Source organism: Desmodus rotundus, chromosome 7, assembly GCF_022682495.2.
Source record: "Desmodus rotundus isolate HL8 chromosome 7, HLdesRot8A.1, whole genome shotgun sequence".
NCBI lineage: Eukaryota > Metazoa > Chordata > Mammalia > Chiroptera > Phyllostomidae > Desmodus > Desmodus rotundus.
Window position 1 is genome coordinate 19,781,888 of NC_071393.1, and position 20,241 is coordinate 19,802,128.

The following is a 20,241-nucleotide window of genomic DNA, read 5'->3' on the forward strand; positions in this document are numbered from 1 at the left end:
CGGACGGGGACGGGACCCGGTGCCGGCACTCCGCGGGAAATCTTTCCCAGAAGGTTAGACACTAACCGCAGCCCCGGAGCCCAGGTGCCGCGCCGCCCGCAGAGCCACGAGGAGCGCTAGGCCTGTCGGGAAGCTCGGCGCGAGCCGGAAGTCCGCGCCCTCGGCCCAGAGCTCGCCGGGAAATGCAGTCCCTCTGGGCGACCCAGGGCGGTGGCCGCAAGTCTCGCAAGCGAGGCGACCGCTCGGACGTGGACCCAGGATGGCTGGGACGGGCGGCTCGGGGGGCCCGATCGGGGCCGGGGCTCTGGCGAGCGGCGCGCGGTCCAAGGTAGCCCCGAGCGTGGACTTTGACCACAGCTGCTCCGACAGTGTCGAGTACCTGACGCTCAACTTCGGGCCCTTCGAGACGGTGCATCGCTGGCGGCGCCTCCCGCCCTGCGACGAGTTCGTGGGGGCTCGGTACGGCGTGGTTCAGGGAATTGGGGGGTGAGGGGTGTCTGAGAGGGTTTCATGGCGGGTTCCAGGGTCGAGGCCGGGGCGGGATATGGTAAAAGAGAGGGGAGTGGTGGTGTCCAGGACGATGCCCAGGGCAGTGGCGTGTTTTTTTTCTTTTTTAATTTATTGGGGGTGATATTGGCCAATAAAGGTATATGGGCTTCAGGTGAACAATCCTATAATACATCATCTATGTAATGTATTGTGTGTTCACTACTCCAAGTCAAGTCTCCTTCCATCACCATTTATCCCTCTTTTACCTCTTGGCTCTGCTCTGTGGCAGGGGTTTTGAGGGAGAGGGGCTCATAGCCAGGGACAGGGTAGAGAGGGGCAAGGTACTAGAGTTATGATGTGTTTGTGAGTCTCCAGTGGGGGGTCCCAGGTGCTCTGCAGTGGGACGAGGATTGCAGGGAGTCCCAGGGAAGTATCGGGGGTCCCCAGATGCAGGGTGTTTTGGTGTACTGGTGGAATTTACAGGTTTCTGTTCATCTGGGTAGTTGAGAGGTGTTATCCAACTTCTGTGGCATCCCGGATGCTTGGTCTCATTCCCTGGGTGCCCCCAGGAGGGTCCTGGCCTCACCGCTCCCCACCTCTCCTTCCTTTCTAGGCGCAGCAAGCACACAGTGGTGGCCTATAAAGATGCCATCTATGTATTTGGTGGAGACAATGGGTGAGTCTGAGCATCGAGGTGTTGGGACCAGGGAGGGAGAAACATGGTGGTTTGGACTGGGCTTCTGCAGCTCTGCTACTATCTTTACAAATGCGAGCTAAGCACTCAGCTTCATTTTCCCGTTCTGTGGGGTTCCCCACGCTCAAGGCCCTCAGCACAGCATCTAGTGGGTGGCACATGCTCAGGTCACAGAAATTTCCCTCTTGTTCTGATTGACCAGACACAGTCTCGAAAGAAACACCTCTGCCCTGGCTGCCGCCCTGCCAGGCGCTTCTTCCCTGCACTGCTCTCTGGGCCTCGTCCACATGCTCACATGGCAGCTGAGAAGGCATGGAGGGGAGTTTTATTTACTTCCCACATTTTCCACTTTTTGGAAGCCTTTTCCCACATTGCTATAAATTCCTGGCAATCACCTGATATTCTGTGGGTGAGCACACCTCCATTCCCCGAACTGTTCCCAGTGAAGCTGTGGCTGGTTTCCTTTGCTGGAAGATCATGGTCAGGGTGAACCCTCAGGCTGTGCAGCTGCTTCCTTCCCCTGGCATGTTTCCCTCTGATCCATTCCCCAGGAGTTGAACCCCCCCCCCCCCCCCCCCCCCCGCCCAAGGAAAGAGCTGTCTTAGTGTGGGCTGGGCCATGTTAGGTACTGGCACAGGCACAGGCGCAGCAGACGCAGGACCAGGATGGGGGCGTCTGGTCCTGTCAGGGAAGCCTTTGTGGAAGGGTTGATGACCAGAGAGATGAGTAAGAGTGAGCCGTGCAAAAGAGGAAGAATGTGCCAAGCAGAGGGGTCAGCGTGGGCAATGGCCTGGAGGTAGGAGAGTGCAGCATAGCACTGGGCCTGGGTCTGAACAGGGTTTCCCGCCTTCATGTGTTTGTGGATGTGCTTGGAAAAGGCCAGAGATGCCCACCAGGCATCTGGGAGGGCCAGGAGCCTGTTGGGCATGGGGCCGAAGGTTGGTCTCTTGGACAAGCAGGGCTCAGTTCAAATTAGAGCTTTGTGGCTTTGGGCTCGGGCAGGTGGCTTAACAGCACTAACTGCACTCTGGTCCCCTTCTCCATATATGGGGCGGCTGTGTGTGCTTTGTGGGGTTGAGTGACCACAAGGCTGTGAGGAGCTCAGCACAGAAGTCTCCCTGTGTTGAGGGTGTAGCGTTCGCATACAACCCATCCTGCTCCCAAGTCCTGTCACCGCCTCTCGACCACAGGACCTGGCTTAAAGGCCAGGAAGGGCTGGCCTTGGTCCTGCAGGACTCCCTGGAGGAGCTGACTCGGGGCTGTTGGGGTAGGCAGGATCCCATGAGGGCCTGTAGAATGGGCAGAAGAGCCTCCTCAGGCATGGTCCCCTGGCTTCCAGCCATGCCCCCCACCGTCTCTTCCCCGTGAATAAGCAGAGGGATCCATTTGAAAATGCAAGTCAGAATGCGTTCCTCCTTGGCGGAAAACGCGCGGACGTCTCTCCACCTCTCTGACGAAAAGCCCCAGCCCACTGGCCATCAGTGTGCCCCCACTGCTCCTCTGCCTTCCCCCCGCACCACTGCCTTGCTGTGTTCAGATTGTGCTGAGCATCCTGCTCAGGCCCTCGCACTGGCTGTTCCCTCCCACCCTTCTTCTGAATCCCCTGTGAGTGAGGCCTTCCCCACGCGCCCAGACCAGCTCGATCAATCAGAGGCCCTCCCCTCCACTTCTGCACTTCTTTCTGGCTCCATTCATCCCAGAGCACACAGATGTTGGTTACTTGTCTCCTCCAGGGCAGGGCCTGTACCCCAGCACCAAGACAACTGAACAAATGTTTGTCACATGAATGAGTGAAATAAAGACATTTCCTGGAACCTCAGTGGGAATCCCCCAGACCAGAAAAGGTGTGGTGTCCAGCACAGGCAGTGGCTGGGAATGTCCCCAGAGGTATATTCTGTGTCAGGGACTGTAGCAACAAGCAGAAATATGTTTGCTGCAATGCGACACTAAGAAACAGGGTACAGACTTGTGTCAATCTGGTTGTAACTTTTTAGAATGACTGGATAGGAAGAAAGATGGCCTGGCATTGGGTGGGTGGGCAGGCCAGTTGGTTGGAGCATCCTCCCGATAAGCCAAGGTTTCAGGTTCTATCATCAGTCAGGGCACACACAAGAATCAACCAATGAATGCATAAATAAGTGGAACAACTCTCTCTCCCTCTCGCTCTCCTTCTCTCTCTCTCAAAGTCAATTAAAAAAAAAAGATTGCGTACCCTGGGGGTTGGGGGGGGGAGCAGACGGGAGAGGGGAGGGATTACCATCACACCTCTGCTTCCCAGCTCCAAGCTTCCTGGTTGCATGGCCTCAGACAGGTCCTTTCATTTCCCAGGCTGTTTCCTCCTCTGTAAATGCAGGTGGAGAGCTCAGCCGCCCGGTGCAGACTGAGCTAGACCGTGCAGGGGGTTCTGGGCTGCCACCCTTCTTCCTCCTTAGTGCCAGGGGCTGTGTGGTACCTCGCAGGTTGTGTTAGGGGGTGCCATGGCCAGTGGACTTGTTTTCTGTTTTATTATATCTTTTGTTGTTGTTGTCGTTCATTTATTTATTTATTTTTATTGAATTTATTGAGGTGACATTGGTTAATAAAATTACATAGGTTTTAGGTGTACAATTCTGTAAATACATCATCTGTATATTGTATTACGTGTCCACCACTCTGATTTATTGTGTCTTTAATGTAGTTGTTACACTGGCTTTGAGATAAAGAGGTAGCGGGAAGATCGGAGAGAAGGGCAGGGTGTTTCCTGAGATGTGGGTGAGCATCTGCACTGTGGCAGCACAGCCACCAAGAAGGGGGCACGCAGACGTGCAAGTGGGGATTCCGGAGCCTGGAGTGAAGTGCGAGTTCTCAAGTCCGCGGCGGGGTGGTCCGGGTCACGCTTCGGTTCTGACTCCCGGCAGGCAGACCCTGTGCCTGCACCAGCTCAAGAGCTTCCTTTGTGGTCACCCCTCTGGTCCCTCGGGCCTTCCCTGGTTGTCTGGCCCTGGCTAAGTCCACCCAAAACAACTCGCCCAGCCCCTGGCCTGCCCTGTCCATCTTCTGGGTCTTGGCTGGGCAACGCCTTGCAGAGCAGGCCAGGACTGAGCCCACCTGTCCCTGGCTGTCTTTCAGGAAGACGATGCTCAACGACCTCCTGAGGTTTGACGTGAAGGACTGTTCCTGGTGCAGGTGGGTGGCCTCCTGAGTCCCAGGACCCTGCTCTTCTCCTAGAGCTCGGTGGCACTCTTTTGGGCCGATTGCCGGCAGAGTCGTGTTCCCGGAAAGGAAGAGAGAAGCCCAGTGCCTCTCTCAGTGGTCCCTCTATCCCTCGGTTTCTTTTCCAGTCCGTGACTGAGATTTATTATTCTGAACCCTGTTTGCTAGGAGATCTGTGTGATCCAGTTGTGGGTCCTCAAATTCTACCCCAGGAGAGACCTTCGGTCACCAAGCCTGTCTCCCAGGCCAGGGGCTGGCGCCAACATGGAGGGCCATCAGTTGATGGGTCCTTTTAGGGTTGCTTCTCCTGCTGCAGGGGCTCCTCTCCCCTCCCTACCACGTGGAGCGCATCCTCTGCCAGGAGACCCCGTACAGGCAGTGGGCATCAGGTGGCCCTGGCCTCCCGCCTGCAGATGGCCCTCCTGTGGCCTTGGACAAGACACCTGCCCTTTCTGAGCATTGCGTATCTGTGCCCTCCAGTGCAGCCCCTGACGGGGAGGGCAGCTCACAGTTAGGGGGGAGAGACAGGCTCTGGGATTAGGAGGTAGCTGGCTTTCCTCTTGAGCTCTGCCATCTGTTTGTGCAGAGGCGTGGGTTCGCGGGCCCCTTGTGTGCCACGCTCCACGCCTCCCTCTCAGCCCCAGCAGCCCTGCAGCCCTCTGGGGTGGGGTCTGCCTGCCTCCCTAGCGGAGGAGGATGTCAGGACCCCGGACCCACAGAGGCTGAACCTGGCCCCTGAAGCAGCATCACTCCACGTGCCTGCCTCCTGCCCAGGAGACCTGGGTGGCACTGGGACCGCCACAGAAATGTCTATGTCGTTTCTCCCGCTCTTCGTTTTAAAGTACAGCCACTAGTGCAAAATTCGGTTTTAAAATCACTCTGAAGACTTCAGTTCTTTGTTAAAAATTGCTTACGTATAAGACTGAAAAGGAGCAGCCCCCAGAAAGCAGTATAAATGGGTTTTTAACTCGGCAGGTAAAATTCCACCTGCAGAATACAGTGCGGCTGTGAAAGGGGGTGGTGACGATTCTAGAGTAGCTGGAAGACCTATTCACAGTCTGTTTAGTTGAAAAACATATTACAAAATATCTACTGTGAGGTTTCATTTTCAAAAATCACTCAGAGGCACAGTATGCCCAGGAGGGTATGGGGTAGGCCTCTGGCTATGGGCAGCGGCTTCTGGCAAAGGGGTAATACATACATTTCAGTGCTAGTTTTTTTCTTTTTTTCCATACTAGTAACTCTTAAAAGTTTCTATAATGATACAGGTATTAACCTTCAAAATACTGCTGATGCTCATTGCCTCTCGTTCCCCTGCCAGGGCCTTCACCACTGGAACCCCGCCAGCCCCCCGCTACCACCACTCAGCCGTGGTCTACGGGAGCAGCATGTTCGTCTTTGGTGAGCTGCCACTTACCTCCCAGGCCAAGGACCCCTTGCCCTCCCGTCAGGCCCATGTGCTGTGCTGGGCTGGCCTCTGTCTGTCTGCCTCTCAGCCTGTTTTCCTGGCCTGTGTGGGAATGGTCTGCCTCTGTGACTGGGCCGGAAGGTGGCTTTTCCTCCCCATGAGGGACAGGGAATGAGGTCCTGCTGATCTCTGTGTTTCCAGAGTGCAGCACAGAGGCAGGTACCCAGTAGGTGCTCCCGGGGTGTGCAGAGGGAGTTCTGGAATGCATTGTCCATGGGGCCAGATTGTGCCCTCACCTCCCAGGGTTTGAGGACTCTGCAATGCTGCCTTTGGGTGTGACCGTTTCTCTCTCTTTACCCAGGGGGTTACACTGGGGACATTTATTCCAATTCTAACTTGAAGAATAAAAACGACCTCTTTGAATATAAGTTTGCAACCGGCCAGTGGACGGAGTGGAAAATTGAAGGACGGTGAGAAATTGCTGAAACCTTTGGGGGTTGTGCTGCGGGCTCTCTGGCCCTGTAGCATTACAGGTGAAGAACCGGAAGCTCAGAGAGGCCTGGGAGCTGGTGTTAACCTGTTTGCAGCCTCCTCCCAGCTCTTAGATTGCCTCCTGTCAAAAGTAGAAGGGATGGAATGTCCTGTGATGGGAGCTTCTGTGGTCCTGCCTTGCGAGCACCCCCTTTGATATTTCGTAGCAGCTGGCAGAGGACTCTGTGCACTGTGGATGTCTGCATGCCTCATCAGTGACCTGGTGCCACACGAGCTCAGCCCTTGGTGTTGCTGATTATACCCTGCCCAGAGTCTCTGAGGCCCCAGTGTCAGCAGACGTGGACGCGGCAGTCCTGGGGCCTGACGGGACTTGCAGGGCTGTGAGGCTCAGGGTCTGCACTGGGTGGCCTCATTCCTCCCTCACCTGTTGCTCCAGGTTGCCAGTTGCTAGGTCAGCCCATGGTGCCACGGTGTACAGTGACAAGTTATGGATCTTTGCTGGCTACGATGGCAATGCCAGGTAGGTGGTGGCCTGGCCCGTGCACTCCACCTCTGAGCGGCCTAGGGTGCTGGTGCACAGAGTGGGCCTTCTTAGCCTTGGAGGGCTCAGGCCAGGGGTTCCTCGGGAGGGTGGGTGTGTGGACAGGGTGCTGGGGAAGCGGAAGATGGGCAGGATGAGGGTGATGGCCACTGAACAGAGCTCCCGCCTGCCCCCACCAAGTGTGTGCAGCCTTCGTGCAGATCTGCAGAGCAGAGAGCTGGGGGCGGGGGGGGGGGGGGGGATCCCTGGGGTGAGAGTACTCAGGTCCACGGCAAGGAATGACCTTAAGGGGCAATGAGCTGAGACTCGGCACCTCCCCTACAGAGGACAATAGACTTCTTGCCTATACTATAGCCATTTTCCTTCCTATTTTAGCTAATTGGCTTTGCTGTATTATTCTGATTACAAACTCAGCGTGTGCTCATTCCTCAAAACTTCAGCATTTTAGAAACTCTAAACAATGCGATTTCTGTGAGCATAGCCTTTCTGAAATCCTCTCTTAGCCCCAGGGACCTGCTGAGTGGCTGACCCTGTCCCCAGTCCTAAATGTCAAGAATGAGGCCTTTCTTCAAGTGAGGCCTCTCTTCATGTCTGGGCTGGGCAGGGGCCTGGCACAGCAGGGACTCACCGCAGCCCCCATGACCCCCCAGCTGAAGCTTCGTGGCTGCCAGAGTCCCCGGATCAGTCCCCAAGTGATGGAGCCATCCCTCCTGGCCAGGCCCAGGCCCAGGGCCAGGCCCAGGCCCAGGGCCAGGCCCGCCTTGCCAGCCAGCCCCAGGACAGGCACCCTGACCCTTTTGTCCTCATGCAGGCTGAACGACATGTGGACCATCGGCCTGCAGGACAGAGAGCTCACGTGCTGGGAGGAGGTAAGAGGCTGGGGGCCTGGGCTGAGGTTGTGGGGAGACAGAGAGGTGAGGTGTGTGGGGGGGTCCAGGGTAAGGAGAGGAAGGGAGGTGAGTACAGGGGATAGGGGGCTGGAGCGGGAGGTGAGGCGGGAGGTTCGAGGTTCGAGGACAGGTGGGCCAGGCTGGGTGGGGGTAGAGGCTGCCATATTCCCCTCTGCCAAAGCCTGGCCTTGTCCTCCCTCGCCCTTCCTGCTGACCTGCCTGCCCTCACAACGGATTCCAGTGGCAGTTACCTGGTGACTAAAGGCTCTGCGCTTTGGACAGCAGCCTGTCACAGGTGACTGACATAGTTCAGGTGTAACCCACCCTTGTCTGAACAGAGCGAGGACAGCACCCCATCTGCTGTCCTGCTGGCTGCTGTTTTCCTGGGGGGTTTCATTCCTCTTTAATGATGTTTTTAGCCCCCATTTAGGGGGGTGAGGTGGGGCTTTAGGTTGTTCTGCAAAAAGTGATACATGAACCCTCATTCACAGAAAAGACTTTGGGAATAAAAGCAGTCCCAGCTCAGCAACACACAGGTGCGCTGGGTCCTGTGAAGGTCCGGGGCTGAGCTGCCTCCCGCCCCCACAGGTGGCCCAGAGTGGCGAGATCCCGCCGTCCTGCTGCAACTTCCCGGTGGCCGTGTGCCGGGACAAGATGTTTGTGTTCTCAGGGCAGAGTGGAGCCAAGATAACCAACAACCTTTTCCAGTTTGAATTTAAGGACAAGATGTGAGTGCCCCAGTGGTGGGCCCTCAGCCGGCTCCCCACGCCTGCCCCTGGAGCCATCCCCGTGGGCTCCCCCATAAAGCAGGGCCAGCCGCCCTCCCTCCCGGAGCAGGGATGTGTGGTTCCTTGGGACAGACTGGGCCAGAGGCCCCCTATAGGCCTCTTGGGTGTGGCTGCAGCTCAGCAAGATAGGGCCTGGGCAGCCTCCCCCTCTGAGTGAATGGCATGGTCAGTGCCACCAGTAACAAGCGTGGCTGGCATAGATCTCACATGGCGGCAGACGACTGGAGGGGTGCAAGGGCCCTGAGAGCTCCCAGCCTTCGCTGGCCTTGACTGCTGGCCAGCCCTTGACCTCTGTGATGGGGACTAAGGTCAGTGCCAGGCGTTGGCTCTGGGACCGAATGGAGTTTCAGCTGCAGCTCGGAAGGGGACTTGGAGCTGCCCTGGATGCCAGGGTGTCAGCAGGGGAAGAGGCAGTCTGGGCATCCTGGGCAGGGGAGTCCCTGCTGATGCCCGGCCAACTCTTTTGTCCTGGATGATCAGGCCGGGAGAAGAGCCACACTGCACACATGCCCGCTACTCCACCCTGACCTTGGCCATCAGGACAGTGGGTGCCACAGAGAGCTCAGAGCAGGAAGGGGAAGACCTGGAGAAGTGAGGGGCATGGTAGAGGCCGGGCATAACCTGACATGGGGAGGGTTTGGGGCAGACATGCAGGCTCTGGCCAGGTGGACAGGTGGCTGATCTGCAATGGGGTCCTCAGGGAGGTGGCAGTCTGGGGGAAGAACAGGGCCTGAGGGCCGCATGGGGGTCTGGGGGTACTTGTGGAGCGGGCTGAGGAAGGCGTATCTAGAGAGCAGAGGGCAGCAAGGTGAGGGGCCCCGACCGGAGCTGGGGGCAGAGTTGTAGTTTGGGGTGAAGGGGATGGGATGGGAAGAAAACCCAGGAGACCTGGCCACCGGCAGCAGCCGGATTGGTACTGGGTGACTCTGGTGGCCCTATTGGGTGGAGCCAGTGTGGTGCCACCTTCCTCACAGGCCAGCCCCCAAGCAGCCTCCTACCCAGCCTCATGCTTGCACCCTTTGTTCCCCCACGGGAAGAGGTGGGCAGAGCTGGTGCCAGAGTGCAATGGGGCGAGGGACACCAGGCATACACCACAGGCCCCCCCTCGGCCTAGGAAAGTCTCCCAGGGGCACTTCGCAGACAAGGCCTGTCGGGGGGGGGACCTTGGGGACCAGGTGGAGGCCACAGAGGAGCAGGAGCCCCTGCCTGGCACTGGTTCCGTGCTGTTTGCCCCTAGGTGGACACGCATCCCCACCGAGCATCTGCTTCGGGGCTCCCCACCGCCCCCTCAGAGACGCTACGGGCATACCATGGTGGCCTTTGACCGCCACCTCTACGTGTTTGGGGGTGCAGCTGACAACACTCTACCCAATGAGCTACACTGCTATGACGTGGACTTTCAGACCTGGGAGGTTGTCCAGCCCAGTTCGGACAGCGAGGTGAGCGCTGCCAGGTGTTGCTGAGGGAACCCAGGGCCTGTGGCCTGGGGTGTGTTCCTGACCCACTGGCTCCCACCTCCTCCCCAGCTCCTTCCTCACAGCCCCAGGGTGCTCCCGGGGCTCCAGACAGGAGCAAGGCCAGGATGCCCTCAGCCCCGGACACCCGCCCTGGCTTAACCCTGGGCCCTGGGCCTCTCTGCCCAGTCTCTGTTGTGCAGCCCGTGGGCTTGCGAGATTGCACTTCCCGCCATGTTCGCATTGTGCTGAGGGTGTTCTCCCTGCTCCCTGACTCAGCCCACATCCTGTGGCTCTCCCCCCCATGCCTCCACCTGTCCCCTTGGCGAACAGTCTTTAGTGCCTGCCTGGCTCTTGCTGATTGGTCGTGCACCCACATGTCTCCTACCAGGTCGGTGGGGCCGAGGTGCCAGAGCGAGCGGCCACTTCTGAGGAGGCGCCTGCCCTGTCCTCTGAGGATCGGGGTGGCTTCAAGAAGTCCCGAGATGTCTTTGGCCTGGACTTTGGCACCACCAACACCAAGCAGCCTTCCCTGCCAGCCTCAGAGGTGAGGGCCCATACCCTCCTTACCGCTCTCTCATCCCTGAAGCCAAGCCTGTGATCCGCCCATCTCAAAGGTGGGGAGACTGAGGCTCAGAGAGGTACTTGTTGGGGTCACATGGTGAGTTGAGGGTCAGGAGCCCATGCCCTGCTGCCTGGGCCATGTCGGTGCAGCACGTGAGACTGAGCACCTGCTGTGTCCACCGTGTGGGCCACAGGGGCCCATCCTGCCTGCTTACCTGCACCGGCCCTGCCTCCTGCCCTGTGCCTACAGCTGGGTCTCAGGGCCTGCTCCGATCCCTCCCTCAAGGCCAGTGGTGCCACGTCCTTGCCTACAGCATGGCCCACTCCTGGCCTCAGCCAGCTTCCTTCTGGAGACCTAGTCCTGCCCTTTCCCACCTTGCTGACTTGTCCTCTGTCCAACCAGCTGCCCAGCGGAAGACTCTTCCACGCAGCTGCCGTGATCTCAGATGCCATGTACATCTTCGGGGGCACCGTGGACAACAACATCCGCAGCGGGGAGATGTACAGGTTCCAGGTGAGGCTCACAGGCCTGCGGAGCAGGCGGATACCCATGAGCTGACTCTGCACAGGGCCAGCCAGGGTGAATGGGCCCTAATGGTGGAAACTGAGACCCAGTGGGTAGTGGTGGCGCTTGTCCAGGGGCATCCAGAGCTAGGGCTGCACCAGGTGGGATGGCAGGCTTTCTGAGGAGCCTGGAAGCTGGGGCAGGGAGGGAGGCTCTTGGCTGAGGCTGTCAGGACCCTCAGTACAGGGTGCGGCTGGTGGGGCAGAGTAGGGGCTCACAGCAGAGCCAGTGGAGGTCTGGAAAGCCACCTGAATCCATGGAGGGAGCCTGGCTGAGCTGAGCTTGGCATTGGGGTCTCAAGGACACCCATTCCTGGAGGGGAAAAGCCAGGGGTGACAGTGTCTTCACTTGGTGACAACTGGGTCTTCTGCAGTTCTCCTGTTACCCCAAGTGCACACTCCATGAAGACTATGGGAGGCTATGGGAGAGCCGCCAGTTCTGCGACGTGGAGTTCGTGCTGGGCGAGGTGGGTGCCCTTTCTGTGCCAAGCCCAGGCCACTGTGGAGGAGGTGGGGCTTTGTGCCCAGAGACGCGCTGGCTGCCCACTGGTGCCTGGAGTCCCCAGGCTCCGGCTCTGGCTGGCCTTCACCAAGGTGTCATTCTTGCTGCAGAAGGAGGAGTGTGTGCAGGGCCACGTGGCCATCGTCACAGCACGAAGCCGCTGGCTCCGAAGGAAGATAGTACAGGCGAGGGAGCGACTGGCCCAGGTGAGGCGCTGCCCCGCCTGGCCCCGCCTCCATGAGCATGGATCCTCCCAAGAGTATCCATGGGGTGTTCTTGAGCTTCCCTTTCTCTTCCCACAGAAGCTGGAGGAGGAGGCAGCTCTGGTTCCCACGGAGGGCCCTGGTGGTGCCGTGGGCGGGGCCCGGCCGCCCCTGCTGCGTGTGGCCATCCGAGAGGCTGAGGCCCAGCCCTTCGAGGTGCTCATGCAATTCCTCTACACTGACAAGATCAAATACCCAAGGAAAGGTCTGCCTGGGCTGGGGCAGGGCAGGAGCAGGGTGGGGGTGGGGCAGCCCTGCTTGCAGGTGGGCAGCCTGGGCCCTGTCCTCCCCTCCCCACTGCCTAAGGTCTGCAAGGCTCAGGGAGCTCTCGGGTGCAGGCCACGTGGAGGACGTGCTGCTCATCATGGACGTGTACAAGTTGGCACTGAGCTTCCAGCTGTGCCGCCTGGAGCAGCTATGTCGGCAGTACATTGAGGCCTCTGTGGACCTGCAGAACGTGCTGGTCGTGTGCGAGAGTGCCGCCAGGCTGCAGCTGGGCCAGCTGAAGGTGCATCGCAGCCCACCCTGCCCACCACTGCAAGCCCCTTGCCCGGTCTGGTGCCCTATTGGGACCAAGGCCTGACCGTGCCTGCCTACCCGGCCTGTCTGTCCCAGGAACACTGCCTGAACTTCGTGGTGAAGGAGTCCCACTTCAACCAGGTGATCATGATGAAGGAGTTCGAGCACCTCTCATCCCCACTGATTGTGGAGATTGTTCGGCGGAAGCAGCAGCCACCCCCACGTACCCCCTCAGACCAGCCCGTGGACATCGGTAGGGAGCTTGGTCCCTTCCCTGCCAGTGGCTGGCCAGGTGGCATTCATCTTGGTCGAGACTTGGGAGGCATGGAACCACTTGCCAGACCCTCAGGCAGGGGTGGGTGTGGGGAAGACCCCAGAGTGCTCCCCGAGTACAGGGGTAGGGGCAAAGAGGGAGGCAGTTCAGGCTCAGGTGAAGGAAGAACGCCCAATTCACGGGGTTTTCCACAGTGGTCTGTGTGCCTGAGGGTGGGGAACCTCCTGAGCCCATTTCTGGAGGGGACACAGGGCACCTCTCTTGGCAGGGGTGCCTGCCCTGAATGACATCAGGTCTAACAGCTTCTGAAGTGAGCCATGTGCTCAGGGTCACAGTGACTAGTCATCACACTTCTCTTCTCGGGGTACCCAAGTCTGGGGCCCACTGAGGGGTAAGCGCAGCTGCTACCAGTGCCTCCCTGTGTCCCCCTAACTTGGGAAGGGAGGGCACTGGCTCCTTCATCTCCAACTCTCCCTGGGGCCTGTGCTGCCCCTGGCAGCTGACTCCAGGTGACACGCAGCAGGCACACAGGGCACACAAGGCCCGCAGAAGGGCTCAGTGGGCTGAGTCTGAGAGATCAGACTCTGGGGGCAGATAGGCCTGAGGCCTGTGTTGGAGCTGAGTACAGGGCCTGGCAGTGTCTCAAGGACCACAATGAGACCTCTGGCCTGGGGGAGGTTCATTTAGGGTCACAGAAGGGACAGATGTGTAGGAGGCGGTGCCCCGGAGCCCTGAGGCCTGAGTCAGGAGCAGGGTCTAGTATGGGGCAGGAGGCACCTGCTCAGGGTCCCTCCATGCCCCTCCAGGCACATCTCTGATCCAGGACATGAAGGCATATCTGGAGGGGGCAGGCGCCGAGTTCTGTGACATCACGCTGCTGCTGGATGGGCACCCTCGGCCGGCCCACAAGGCCATTCTGGCTGCCCGCTCCAGGTGGGCAAGGGTGCAGCTGTGGGGCACTGTGGGCCAGGTGCTGGCTGTATCTGCTGAGAACCAGGCCTTTGCCACCCTCTGTCCGCAGCTACTTTGAGGCCATGTTCCGGTCCTTCATGCCCGAGGACGGGCAGGTGAACATCTCCATCGGGGAGATGGTGCCCAGCAGGCAGGCCTTCGAGTCCATGCTACGCTACATCTACTACGGTGAGGTCAACATGCCTCCTGAGGACTCGCTGCATCCTCACCCCCAAGGGTGCTCCCAGGTCATCACAGGCTACCGGCACCCATGTTAGGTGGCCCAGCTGACCGATCTTGGCTGGGTGATTTCCGGAGGATTTCCTGGTGCCTTGTGTTCTCCCAGAGTTCTCTGAAACGGTTGGCCAGCACCAAGGGGTTTGTAACCAGGAGGGATGGGCGGGTTCCTGACTCATGAATGCTCAGAGTAAGGGATCTGTCATTGCTCTGTGTGACAGGTGAGCAAGTGGACATAGAGTGATCCCTGATTGTGTCACGTCAGTGAGGGTCTGAACATGGGGCACAAGGATGCACTTTCAGGCTCCGTGAGACTGCAGACAGTTCTGCAAAGATGCATATAGGTGTTTTCCTGGAGAGAAAGTGCTGTGGTATTCTTTGGATCTTGACGGGGCCTTTGACCTCTGAGTGGTTCAGAGTCTGCGCAGAGATCAAGTCAGTGCTCTGCCCAGATTGGAGCTCTTGCCAGACCCTCCTGGTGGGGCAGGTCCCCTGGTTCTGAGCAGATGTGGTCTCAGCTGTCCTCTGCCCCTGGCAGGCCAGGGCTCCAGATGCACTCTCCCTGGGGAGGAGGGTGGTGCGTGGGAGGATGGCTCCTTTGGCGGCAGCTCCTTAACCAGCTCCCCAGCTACCTGTTTGCGGCCCCCTACTACTATGGCTTTTACAACAATCGGCTGCAGGCATACTGCAAGCAGAACCTGGAGATGAATGTGACGGTGCAGAATGTGCTGCAGGTAGTACCCCTGGTGCCTGTTGGTCTCCCGGCACCTGGGCGGGTGGGTGAGAGGTGGGGCGGTACCTCAAGGAATCTGCTGTTCCAGATCCTGGAGGCTGCTGACAAGACGCAGGCGCTGGACATGAAGCGGCACTGCCTGCATATCATCGTGCACCAGTTCACTAAGGTCAGGGCCCTCCTGGCTCCGCATTCGCTGCTCACCCCTCATCCTCAGGGCCCACTCGCCTATGACAGCAGGTGGGGGGAGGATGCCTAGAATCGGGCTGTCTTCTGCAGCAGTGGGCCCTGGGGATAACCAAGCAGAGCCACCCACCCACTGGCCACTCCTCACCCCATCTGTGGAGCCCTCCCAACCCTCACATGAATCCAGTTCCATCCTGTTCTGGCCTCTTCGTCACCTCCTGCAGGTCTCCAAGTTGCCCACGCTGCGTTCCCTGAGTCAGCAGCTGCTGCTCGACATCATAGACTCCCTGGCCTCCCACATCTCCGACAAGCAGTGCGCAGAGCTGGGTGCCGACATATGAGGGCCCAGGTGGTGCCAGCCCATGAATGGAGAATGACCGTGCCTGCCCTGTCCCCTGCAAAAACTGCCTGCAACGGAGTGGTCAGACCTGCCAGCCGAGGCACAGGGTGCCCAGAGCCTCAGAAGTGAGCTGAGAGGACATGAGGGGCTCCAAATGCTCCATTTCACTGCCAACGACAGAGGTCCCACAGGAAGCAGATGGTGAAGCGGGCCCCCTGGCTGGCACCTCCTCCTGGGATGGAAAGCTAGGGTTCAGTGTTGACATAGCAGGAGGCATGGGTCCTGGCCAGGGCCCAGCAGTGGGGAGAGCTTACCAGGGAGCTGGCTTTGGGGTCCTGACCTGGCTGCAGGGACCCAGCATGGTGTATGAATCTGGCTACAGCCACACTGCGAAGGTTTCTCCAATGCGGCGCCCAGGTAGCACCCGCACCCTCGCTAAGGTTGGTGGTGTAAGGGCTGCTCCTGTCACCTGGAGCATGTGTGTAGGCAACAGTGATGGGAAGGTGGTCTGATTCAAGATGAATTTTCGGGTGTGAAGGGCCCCGAGGTCAGCTCCCAGCCCACAGGGTCAACCACTCTGGACTGGGTCTGGATTCCTGAGGGGCTTCCGGATCCCACGCAGCTGTGTGTGCACCAGGGCCCTGGACTGCACCAAGAAGTCAGCAAATATGTCCCCCAGGTCTCTGTCCCTAAGTATTCTATCAAAGACATGCCTCCATTAAAGCCACAGCAGTAGTCCCGACTACTCACACCTTGCTGACTACTCACCTTGCTGGGGTGGTCCCCCCACCTGCTGTGGGCTCTGGCCTCAGCCCTCCCAAAACTGTGGACTGGCCATTGGCCCAGTTGTGGGATTGGTGTGTTGCCTGGCTCTCTATGCATGTGAACTTCCAACTCCTACCTGGGGCTGCCTAGACACATGGGGGAAGGGGCTGTGGAGGAATCCAGGCTGGCTTCCCCCTTCCTGGGAGTAAGCTGGGATAACCTCCCCCACCCCCACATACTGCACTGTAGGTTCTTGCGTGGGGTGAAAATGCATCCTTCCCTGTCCCCTGACAGAAGGCCCTGTGTGATTTCACCCCAATGTGGAAGGCACCATTCTGCCCCCTTTCTGAGAATAAGAATCCCAGGGACCCTTCTCCAACTGCCATGAATCCACTTAGTGGGGAGTGATCTCTTTCCTGCCTTAGAGCTCACTTCCTTCCTGTGTTCCATGCAAATGTGGCACCTGCCATTCCACAGCCCTTGTCAGAAGAGCCTGGATGAAGGTGGATAAGGAGCCCCAGTGGCAGGTGGGCACCCTTAGGCAAGCCAGAAAATGGCCTGGGGCAAAACCAGCCCGGGCACCCTGGGGAATACTCTGTAAGCCCTGCTGTGCAGTGGACCAGTTGGGACCCTTGTAACTGGCCACTGGATTATCTTCTAGACATGCTATGAATAAATGAAGCCACACACCCAGGGCTCTAAAAAGCAAATTTCAGAACACTGTGTGGCAGTTCACAGGAGTAGAAATAATTCAGCGGTTCTGGGGTGGCTGTGGGCAAGGCCCAGCAGGGTGAGGTCACCCGTGCAGTTAAAACTGCCCCATGCACTAGGCTGTTTGTCATGATTACAGATGCAGGGAGGCCTACATGAAAAAAAATGGGGAAATAGGTTGATATCAACATTGTTGCCTTGTGCTTCCCCCACTTGTCCAGACCTCCAGGGACCAGAAATGTCATTTTTCAGGGCTCACTACTTTCCAAGCATAGCCATCCCAGGTCAGAAATCATTTTTGCCGTTTTCAGAGACGGGCCCAGTAGTGACTGGGAGGCCGGCCTTCAGGCCAGAACTCGGGCTCTGCGGTCTGAGCCTGTTGCATCCCGACACAGGAAGTCTGGCTTGGGTTTGGGGAATGTCTTCAGAGAAACCAGTTTGCTCAAGCCAAGGCTATTTCAGATACCAAGCTTAGTGCTGCCCCGGCCTTTGTGCACACCACCCTGTCCCTGAGAACCCTGTAGGGCACGGAGCTGTACGGGGAGGAGTGGGCAAGAGCAGGATTCTGCCCTCCGCAGCCCAGAGCTTGGACTCCAGGGGTCTGAGCTCTCTCGAGGCTGTAACCATTGTTTGGCAGAACAAGCCTGATATGGAGGAAGGGGCCCCAGCCCTCAGCTGAACCAGATATGGGGCCCGCTAGAATCCACTTTATTAGGGCACCTGGTAGTTCCGGTGGATGCAGCTCACATGAGGTCCCTTTCCAGGTGGATTCTGAGGAAGAGGCTTGCAGCCCTGACAGGCAGCCCCTCAGTCAGTCCTGGGTCCAGTGGCCCCTCACCTTAGGTCATGCTGCTGCTCAGCTGCATGGCAAAGTCCTGTACATGCTCCTTCAGAGTCTGGCGGGCATCCGCCTGAGCCCGCTTCTCCCGCGCCCGCTCCTCCCGCACCCGCTCCTGCTGTAGCTTGGTTAGCCGCAGCCGCAGCCGCTGCTCCCGCCGCTTGCAGGCCTGCAGCTGGCGCTGAGCCTTGTCCAGGGCGTCGAGTGCAGCCTCAGCCCGCCGCTTCCAGAGCAGGGCACTGCCCACCTGGTAGCTGTGCTCATTCTGGATGTAGGCTCCAGCGGGGGGTGGGAGGCGCAGCATGTAGGCTGAAGGTGAGACAGGCCGTGGCTCAAGAGGGGATGGCTGGCGTTCTGGCTCCCGCTCCGGTGAGGGCTGGGTACTGCAGCCCGCTTCATCTGCTTGGGCACCCAGGGGCCCCAGGAGGTCTGAGAAGGGGCTGCTGAGGCCAGGCTCCAGCCTCCCAGTGGGGGAAGCAGGCAAAGCAGCAGGTGCAGAGACCTCTTCCACAGGAAAGCAGGTGACCTCAGCAGGTGGCGGTGGAGAAAAAGGAGTTGTGGGCCCTCGGCCCTCAGAGCAGCTGTAGGGCGAGAGACGGACAGGTCAAGCAAAGGGCTTGTCAGATCCCACTTCACCAGCTTCCCTGACCAGGGGCGCCAGCCCACTCCACAGGCTCAGCACCCTGTCCACCACAGCTGCTGGGAGACACTCTAAAGCCCAATACCTCAAAACTGGGTTGAGTGGGGCACACCCCCACCCATAGTACCTACCGCTTCCTGCATCGCCGGAGCCGGCTGATGTCGGGGGGACCAGGTGGGTAACTGTGCCCCTTGGTCTTGGTTGTCCGGCGCAACTTGGAGAAAGACTCAAATATCGTGGGAACTGCACCCTCCTTCAGCCTGTGATATCCACTGTGGGAGAAAGCAGCCTGGATGAGAGAGAGAACAGGCACTGCCACCCCCAGCCGACCTGCAGAGAACGCCCTCCAGCACCCCGGAGCAGACTCTCCAGTGCTAGCAAACGGCTAGTTTGGGGAATGCCAAATTAGCCGGAGTTACACCAACCTCTTCCCTGCAAGGCTCCTCAAAATTAAGGTGCACGGAAAGGTTCCACCAGAACTGGGTTCCCAGCCAAAAAGAATTATTTCACTTGTGGACTTGGTCGGAAGAATGGGGTAGAAAGAGACACCCTCTGGAAGAGCTAATGTTTTTCTCCTGTGGCGCTGGCAGTCATTCTGAAGGAGTGGGTCTTACTGACCTTCCGTCAGAAGAGGAAACTGAGGTAGAGCTGGGAAGAGGCAGCCACCCCTGAAACCAGGTCTGCCTGTCCTCCTGTGAGGTGTGCCAGGGATCTCCCCATCGGGCCCTACAGATGCCCCAATGCTGGCTGGCAAGGAGGCTCACCTGATTCCCACCAGCTCAAAGCAGTTCTCCTCGAAGTGTTTGGAGCAGAAGTAGATGTACTCGGATGCTGGGTCCCACAGGCCCTGGCCGCTGGGGTCCAGCCTCTGGCAGTTGGCCAGCCACAATCCTCGCCTTGGGTTGTCCTTTTTGGGAAGTCTGTAAAGCCACAAACCTGTGAACCCCAGGCTCCCTGAAGCTCCTCAGATGAAGGGCTGGCCCTGCACATGCTGCCGGGAGACCTCCCTTCAATCATGCCAGCTAACCACCACCCACCCAGGCACAGACGGAGAAATTGAGGCCTCACAGGAGGCGCAACTTGCTCAGCGTCACCTAGCAGGTAAGAGTCGCAGAGCAGAGGATCCAAGGGTGATGGACGTGCATCCTTCCTCTCCCGTCTGGTCTCAGTCCCACTTGGACCGCCCGCTTCAATCTCTGCCACCCCTAAATTCAAGTCTCGGCCCAAACACAGAGCGGCGCATGCGCACTCCTGGCTTCACGCTAGCCAAACCGGCACCGGAGCGTCAACCTTTGTGAGCCAGCACGCACGCGCGCTGACCTGTGGAAGGAGATGCCGCGATTGCGCGTCTCGCGCGTATCCCGAGTGCAGCAGCCGGCGGCGGAGCAGTGACGCGGCATCTGGGGAAGAGGCGGAAGCTTGGTCGCGGGCGGCTAACCGCGCCCATAGGGGCCCGAGCCCCCAGCCGCCGCTCCGGTTCCGGTGACCCTGTCTTGCCGAGTCTCCCACTGCCCAATCTTGCCTGAGCCCCGTCCCAGCCCTTTCTCCTCACTCCTATCAGCGGCACTCACGATATCGCCATTGCTAAGCCACCGGAGTCTCGCGAGGTGTGGAGAGCGGCGGAAGTTGGTACCATAGAGACTAGGAAGCACGGGACGCTCGCTCAGGGGGGGCGGGGCAGGCGCCGGAAGCTGAGAGAGCGTGGGGTCACCGCAGGGGTCGCGTCGCCCAGCCCCAGACCCAAGCACCGTCGGAAAATAAGTCGTCCCCTCTTCTTTGTGCTTTCGGGTCTAATTATTGGTGGTCAAACGGTAGTGCTCTGGGACGGGACCCATACAGGCCGTCTCGGGAGGCTCCGGTTGCAAGAAAAGAAACTCCAAAGGCAAGATAAAGGGGCAGGGCCGCGAGATCAAACTTGGCAAGAAACAGGGCTCACTTCTGGGAAGGTGCTTTTAATTGGGTGGACAGTGGCCACTGATTACGTTTTGGGAAAATGTGATAGGCAGGTTTTGTGCTAGCGACTTCCGGCAGGAACCTGAAAGGGAAAAGCTAAGGACCTTTCTGAAAACGGAGGTCGGGAAACTGGGTTAGTGCTGGGCGAAGCTGCCTTCTGGGCCACTCCCACAAGACTTGAGGGTGCAGACAGACACTTCACAGCTTAGAAAAAAACGTGTTACTCTTCCATTTTTCAAAGAACATCAAGTAC

General features: G+C 58.8%; 2 protein-coding genes across 4 annotated transcripts; one reads left to right on the top strand and one right to left on the bottom strand.

The window, feature by feature from the left end:
- Positions 1-148: 148 nt before the first annotated feature.
- On the top strand, positions 149-16,401 carry LZTR1 (leucine zipper like post translational regulator 1). Of its 2 annotated transcripts, none has more exons than XM_053927678.2 (21): positions 149-459; positions 1,103-1,165; positions 4,292-4,348; positions 5,697-5,776; positions 6,145-6,253; positions 6,712-6,795; positions 7,628-7,685; positions 8,295-8,434; positions 9,732-9,933; positions 10,340-10,495; positions 10,916-11,026; positions 11,451-11,543; positions 11,689-11,784; positions 11,884-12,046; positions 12,180-12,349; positions 12,457-12,613; positions 13,441-13,567; positions 13,656-13,805; positions 14,451-14,556; positions 14,644-14,724; positions 14,966-16,401. In XM_053927678.2, the coding sequence occupies exons 1-21, from the start codon at positions 260-262 to the stop codon at positions 15,080-15,082; spliced, it is 2,520 nt and encodes an 839-aa protein (XP_053783653.1). In that variant the 5' UTR covers positions 149-259; the 3' UTR covers positions 15,083-16,401. The 2 variants fall into 2 exon arrangements, with proteins under 2 accessions (XP_053783653.1, XP_024412988.1); XM_024557220.4 differs by having other exon boundaries at positions 154-459; positions 11,881-12,046.
- A 142-nt stretch (positions 16,402-16,543) lies between these two features.
- Positions 16,544-19,681, bottom strand: THAP7 (THAP domain containing 7). Of its 2 annotated transcripts, none has more exons than XM_024557221.3 (5): positions 19,607-19,681; positions 19,356-19,435; positions 18,800-18,955; positions 18,167-18,307; positions 16,544-17,976 (listed from the first exon to the last, which is right to left on the bottom strand). In XM_024557221.3, the coding sequence occupies exons 2-5, from the start codon at positions 19,433-19,435 to the stop codon at positions 17,397-17,399; spliced, it is 957 nt and encodes a 318-aa protein (XP_024412989.1). In that variant the 5' UTR covers positions 19,607-19,681; the 3' UTR covers positions 16,544-17,396. The 2 variants fall into 2 exon arrangements, with proteins under 2 accessions (XP_024412989.1, XP_045048623.1); XM_045192688.3 differs by having other exon boundaries at positions 19,558-19,628.
- Positions 19,682-20,241: the final 560 nt, after the last annotated feature.

Bases quoted from the DNA above. Each gene is read 5' to 3' on its own strand.
- LZTR1 (XM_024557220.4), top strand. From the start codon at position 260: ATGGCTGGGACGGGCGGCTCGGGGGGCCCGATCGGGGCCGGGGCTCTG. The intron at 6,254-6,711 runs GTGAGAAATTGC...CTGTTGCTCCAG, and splicing joins GAGTGGAAAATTGAAGGACG to GTTGCCAGTTGCTAGGTCAG. The intron at 9,934-10,339 runs GTGAGCGCTGCC...GTCTCCTACCAG, and splicing joins AGCCCAGTTCGGACAGCGAG to GTCGGTGGGGCCGAGGTGCC.
- THAP7 (XM_024557221.3), bottom strand. From the start codon at position 19,435: ATGCCGCGTCACTGCTCCGCCGCCGGCTGCTGCACTCGGGATACGCGC. The intron at 18,956-19,355 runs GTCAGCGCGCGT...GTGGCTTTACAG, and splicing joins CGCGGCATCTCCTTCCACAG to ACTTCCCAAAAAGGACAACC. The intron at 17,977-18,166 runs GTAGGTACTATG...CTCGCCCTACAG, and splicing joins CTCCGGCGATGCAGGAAGCG to CTGCTCTGAGGGCCGAGGGC.